This window comes from Miscanthus floridulus, chromosome 1, assembly GCF_019320115.1.
Source record: "Miscanthus floridulus cultivar M001 chromosome 1, ASM1932011v1, whole genome shotgun sequence".
NCBI classification, from domain to species: domain Eukaryota; kingdom Viridiplantae; phylum Streptophyta; class Magnoliopsida; order Poales; family Poaceae; genus Miscanthus; species Miscanthus floridulus.
The window spans coordinates 192,282,632-192,288,903 of record NC_089580.1 but is presented as its reverse complement, the minus strand read 5'-3'; the positions used below and the strand labels follow the sequence as shown (position 1 = coordinate 192,288,903).

General features: G+C 50.4%; 1 protein-coding gene across 1 annotated transcript; it reads right to left on the bottom strand.

The window, feature by feature from the left end:
- Positions 1-937: 937 nt before the first annotated feature.
- Positions 938-1,966, bottom strand: LOC136469045 (uncharacterized). The gene is made up of 2 exons (XM_066467389.1): positions 1,897-1,966; positions 938-1,602 (listed from the first exon to the last, which is right to left on the bottom strand). The coding sequence occupies exons 1-2, from the start codon at positions 1,964-1,966 to the stop codon at positions 938-940; spliced, it is 735 nt and encodes a 244-aa protein (XP_066323486.1).
- Between the last annotated feature and the right edge of the window lie 4,306 nt (positions 1,967-6,272).

Below are 6,272 nucleotides of genomic sequence, written 5' to 3'. Positions count from 1 at the left end.
TAACATCCGTCAACCCAACCTCCTGCTCGCCCTTTCTTCTTCCATTGGCCCACTCCTAGGTTATGTTGTATTAGCGTGTGTTTGGTTTAAGGGTTTAACTGGGTTATGTTGGATCAGACCCTTTTTTGGAGGTGCTTGTTTTGGATTCCAAATTAAGGGTTGTGTTCATCCCAGTAGGGAAAATGCCCTTAATATGCGGGTTCGTCTGATTCCTCCAAAACGGAGAAATCGATCAAACCCACTTCGTTTTCCTCAAGCATGTGGGCAGGTGCTCCAGGCCTGAGTTGCGAGGGCACGATGCTTGAGGCTCCACGGGCGAGGTCGAGGTGGAGCTCCGGAGGCGATAGCGGTCGGAGTTCGGCGGCAAGGTCGGGCGGAGCTCTGGTGGTGAGGCATCCGACGTCGCAACTCGCTCGAAGCCTTCTCAATTTTTTTACCACAGCCTACACATGCGATAACATGACATCTCGCCAAGTTTCATGATTTTCGGACTTCGTATGGATTTTATATAATTTCAAAACACTTTTCCGGCAAGTCGGTCGTCATGTTACGCGAACAAGATGCGTGAAAATTTGATGCGAGTTCGTGGATAGGGACTCAACATGCACCAATTAACATGAATAACATTTTTCGAAACACTACATTGCAATATTCCATGCACCTGCAGTTCAAATTTGACATAATCGAAAAAAATCAAAGAATCGAAATAAATTAAGGAAATATACAAAACAAAATCAAAATTGGCCTAAATTTAAAATTGAGTTCAAAACAATGTATTGTAGCACCACAAAAAAACTGAGCTAAAAAACCAAAAAAAAATTGCCGAGGGCTCTTTGCCGAGGGCCTGGCCCGTGGCCCTCGGCAAAGAATTTTTTTTAAAAAATAAAAAATCTTTGCCGAGGGCCGTGGATCTGGGCCCTCGGCAAAGGACCGAACCCTAAATCGGGCCACAGCCCAAATTCCCGATCGGCAATTGTGAAAAAAACCCCTCCACCATCTCCCTCCCCACGCGCCCCGCGCGCGGCCGGCCCCCGGGCGTCCCACCACCGCCGCCGCGCACCCCGCCGCCGCGCGCCCGCCACCGCGCGGCCCGCCGCTGCGCGCACCGGCTGGCCCGAAGCCTGGCCGCCCCACCTTCGCGCGCGATTCCTGGCCGCCCCGCGCCTCCACCGCCGAGCGCGCCCGGCCGCCCCGAGCCCGGCAGCCCCGGTCGCCCCGCGCCTCCACCACCGCCGCCGCGCGCCCGCTGCCGCGCGCTGTCGTGCCGCGCGCCTACTGCCGCACTACCGCGCGCCCGCTGCCGCGCGCCCGCTGCCGCACTGCCGCGCGCCCGCTGCCGCACTGCCGCGCGCCCGCCGCTGCGCGCCTGGCCACCCCGCGGGCCCCATCGCCCCGCGCTCGGCCGCCCAGCTCGCCCCGGTGCCCCACCAGCGCACCCCACCACCCCACCACGCCCAGTGGCGGCCGAGGTCGCGCCTTGCCTCCGTTCCCCGTCTCGGTCGAGCAAGGGCAGGTCGACCGCCCCGGCCGGCCCTCCGGCGGCACCCCCTCGCCGGCCTTCCCGCCCTGACCCAGCCCCCAGGCCGCCCCCATCGTCGGCTGCTGTTGGAGGGGAGGAGGCAGAGGGTGAAGTTGGAGGAAGAAGAGAAGGAGAAGAGGAGAAGGAGGAAGGGGAAGAAAAGGAGAAGAAGAGGAGAAGGAGGAAGGGGAAGAGAAGGAGAAGAAGGGGAAAAGGAGGGAAGAAAGGGAAGAGGGGGAGAGGAGTACTCCAACGCCGCTCGACCTCGCCGGAGAAGAAAGTGACCCCCGCACCACGACGCCCGACTCCACCGCAACCCTAGGTAAAACTCTCGTTGTCGGCCTTCGTGCCGTATGTGGTTGTGTGGGCCTTCGTGCCGTAAGTTGATATGAGGGCCTTCGTGCTGTTGTGGTTGTCGGCCTTCGTGCCATTGTGAATGTCGACCATCGTGTCGTTTTTTTGCAGGTTTTGGAAACCTCCCCGTGCAGGGGAGGTGCTGCCAAAATTTTGAACAAAAAATAACCTATTGTCTTTTTTTGCAGGAGAAGAGTACGTCGGAGGGGACCCGGAGGACCCCGATCGTCTTCGTCGATGTCGCGGTTCTGCCTGCACTGCGTTGCCTCGCCACTGCGTTGATTCGCCACTGCCCCGCTAGCCTTACTTCACCGACACCCTAGGTATAAATAACCTCTTTTTGCGCATGTCTGTCGTAGCCCACGCGTAACCCAGTTAGGCGTCTCCCATCCGAAAGAGATATGGTCATAGGTATACGGATCTTTGCGTATCTGCGACCGTATCTGTTTTGGATTGTCCACGTTTTTTGGACAGCCCGTGGATGCGTAGATGGGTTAGTTTCCATGGTCCGCTCCGGTCCGAGAAGGAGTTTCGGCAACACCTCCCTGTTGTTCTCCGGATACACACTCTCCCTTGCAGGACGTGTATCGGGAGAACAGTGGGGAGGTGCTGCCGAAATTCTTTCTCGGAGAGGAGCGGAGCATGGAAACTGACCTCATCTACGCATCCGCGGGTGGGATTAGGACCTATCCTCACCTATTAGACAGTAGGAACACCGCGTAGATGCAATTGATGGTCACAATACTCTATCCTGTAAATGTTAAAGGATGGAGGACCGTCAGTGGATGTACATGGGCTGGAGAAGTGGGAGTGACTACGACTATGAATGGGTGAAGGGGACAGATGGTTTATTGAAACATGCATTTGGCCCAGGAGCAGGAGGACATTCTCTAGTTTGGTGTCCCTGCAGCAAATGTGACAACAGGAGAAAAGTAGACGAGAAGACCATGGGTAGACATCTTGTGTTCAATGGTTATACGCCTGGCTACTAGCAGTGGATCTACCATGGTGAAGCAGATCATATAAGAGCGGAGGTGGTGAGAGCACGCCTCGAGGCTTTTGATGATGATGCCGGGGTAGCAGACATGCTAGATGACGCCCACCAAGCTCACTTCGCTGAACGACATGAGAAGGAGGAGATGGAGGAATCCGCAAAGGACTTCTACAAAATGTTGGACTCGGCACAGAAACCCCACGAGCATACAATGATTTCTCAGCTAGATGCGATTGGACGCGTAATGGGGTTGAAGGCTGAGTTAAACCTAAGTCGAGAAGGCTTCGATAAGATGTTGGCCGTGTTTGGCACCATGCTACCGGAGAAGCACACTTTACCGACGAACTTGTACGAGGCAGAGAAACTCCTTCGTATGCTTAAGATGCCGTATGACAAGATACATGTTTGTTCGAAGGGGTGCGTCCTATTTAGGAAAGAACACAAGGATGCAAATTACTGTCCGAAGTGTAAATCCTCCAGGTACCTGGAGGTAGACTCTGGTGATGGTCAGAAGAAGCAGCTTCCGATCCCCGCGAGAGTGCTACATCACCTTCCTTTCCTACCGAGGATCCAACGGCTATTCATGACTGAGGAATCCGCGAAACAGATGACATGGCACAAAGATGGCAAACGGTACAATCCTGGGAAGATGGTACATCCGTCTGATGCTGAAGCATGGACGTATTTCAATGACAAACATCGTGACAAAGCAGCTGAGGCTCGTAATGTACGTGTCGCGCTGGCAACAGATGGGTTCAATCCTTATGGAATGATGGCTGCTCCATACATATGCTGGCCCATTTTTGTTATCCCCCTCAATCTCCCTCCCGGCATCTCCTTTCAACGGCATAACGTATTCTTGTCGTTGATAATTCCTGGACACCCGGGGAGTAATATGGGTGTGTTCATGGAGCCAGTGATTGATGAATTGATCCACGCTTGGGAGAAGGGCGTATGGACATACGATCGAGCTACAAAGACAAGCTTCAAAATGCACGTTTGGTACCACTACTCCCTGCATGACTTCCTGGCGTATGGGTTATTCGCCGCCTGGTGTGTTCACGGGAAGTTCCCATGCCTAGTATGCAAGGAAGCCATGAGGTTCATTTGGTTGAAGAAGGGTGGCAAGTATTCGTCGTTCGACCAGCATCGTCAGTTCCTCCCTCTAAACCATGAATTTAGAGAAGACATCAAGAGCTTTACGAAAGGTGTCAAAGTGACAGACCCTAAACCACACTTGAGGACTGGTGCCGAGGTTCGTGTTCAGATAGATGCTCTCTTGCCCAATGAAGAAGGTGGTTTTGTGGGATATGGTTAGGAACATATGTGGACTCATAAATCCGGCTTGACGAGGCTCCCCTATTTCGATGACCTTCTTCTGCCACATAACATTGATGTAATGCACACTGAAAAGAATATCGCCGAGGCACTTTGGGGAACTCTCATGGAAACTGACAAGTCTAAGGACAACGTTAAGGCTAGAGTGGACCTAGCAACGTTGTGCGATAGACCGAATCAAGCGATGCAACCTCCTAGTGGCCGAAACAAGAACTGGAAAAGGCCTAAGGTCAATTTCGTCTTGCAAATCGATCAAAGGAGGGAGGTACTAAAATGGATGCAGATGTTAATGTTTCCAGATGGATATGCAGCGAATCTTAGCAGGGGAGTGAACTTAGGCACTCTGCGAGTCAACGGGATGAAGAGTCATGACTACCACATATGGATTGAGCGGCTTCTTCCGGCGATGGTCCGAGGCTATGTCCCTGAGCATGTCTGGCAAGTGCTGGAAGAGTTGAGCTTTTTCTTCCGCCAGCTTTGTGCCAAGGAGATATCTCGGACCGTCGCTCAGGACTTGAAAAAAGCGGCACCTGTTGGTGAGGCTTTCTTTTATGGACCTTGGTCTTTGTAATCATTTTATATTAAAAACATTACTTCATTAGTTGCCACTCAGTTATGAAAATATATATTTTTGTTCCTTGTTGGTGAGGCTTTCTTTTATGGACCTTGGTCTTTGTAACATTAGAAACTTGTTTTCATCACAGATGTGGCTTAATTCCTTTCTTATTACCATTGTTTGAATCAGTATGGCCTCGAGTAAATACACGTTGAGGTATTCGTAACATTACAAATCCCAAACGTGGTGCGTGCATGTGTGTGCCATATATTATCAAAATTTCTTATATTGGGGCCTTGTTTAGATTGCAAGTTTTTTCACTCTCTCTCCATCACATCAAATCTTTGGACACATGCATGGAGTATTAAATATAGATAAAAAAATAACTAATTACACAGTTTGATTGTAAATTACGAGACGAATCTTTTGAGCCTAGTTAGGCCATGATTGGACAATAATTGTCAAATACAAACGAAAGTGCTACAGTGCCAAATACTGATTCCTAACCTCAATCTAAACAAGGCCTGGGTAAATTAAATGTGCTTTGTGAATCTCCATGAGGAGACATGCAACCATTACCAGGGGCGGATCGTGGATGGGGACAAAAGAGGGGCTAAATAGTAAAGATTTAGGGCTAGAGCTAAAATTTAATAGTGATTTGAGGCTAAGCAACATTGATTTAATGGAGAAATGAGGCTCACGAGGGGGCTGCAGCCCCCCCAAGCCCCTGGATCCACCCCTGACCATTACAAGATCATGTGGATATCTTATGGATCCACCATGCATGAAGCAGCTGCACCGCCCTCTCTGTCTCACTTTCACCTGGACCCCACGCATTAGGGGGCATAATGAAAAAGATGTAAAAAACCAATGGCATTTTCTTCTTCCACTGATCTCACACGTCCTCGGCGCGGGGCGGAGCTCTCGGCTGGGCACGGTCACGGCTTCGCTGCTCGCCATGTCACATATGTTGTCAGTCACAACCATATAAACACGTGCCTATATTTCTGATGTCGTCTGTCATAACCATATAAACACATGCATGTTGCACGTGTATGATTACTTGTATATAGAAGATATAAGATATAGAGTCGTCCTATTCGCTTGAACTTATCAGCCCGTCTTATCGGTCATGATACAGTGTTTTTCTCTCACAATAAAACCGCATCAACCGGCTTATCAGCCGCAGCCGAACAACCCGCATACAAGGGTAACACGTTTTACCAAGAGGACTAAGTCATGGGTGCAGTCCTGAGATCGAAGTGAGAATATATAATGCTACACCCCAAGATAAAATTTTGCAAGGCTCCATTTGGATCCACCCAGCTAATTATTAGCTTTTTTTAGCAACAGCTAATTATTAGCTGTGTTAGTTAAGAGAAATCAACTAATAGCTAATTAGCTGGGTGGTAGGTAAGACATATATTAGCTGGACTTATTAGCTCAAGTATCCAACAAACGGATCCTCGACTAATTTTTATAGCAGCTGACTATATTGTACGGATCCAAAC

Excerpts from the sequence above, each read along its gene's own strand:
- LOC136469045 (XM_066467389.1), bottom strand. The coding sequence starts at position 1,966 with ATGGTCGACATTCACAATGGCACGAAGGCCGACAACCACAACAGCACG. Across the intron at positions 1,603-1,896 it reads GGCCCTCATATCAACTTACG|CAGCCGACGATGGGGGCGGC; the intron begins GCACGAAGGCCC and ends CCCCTCCAACAG.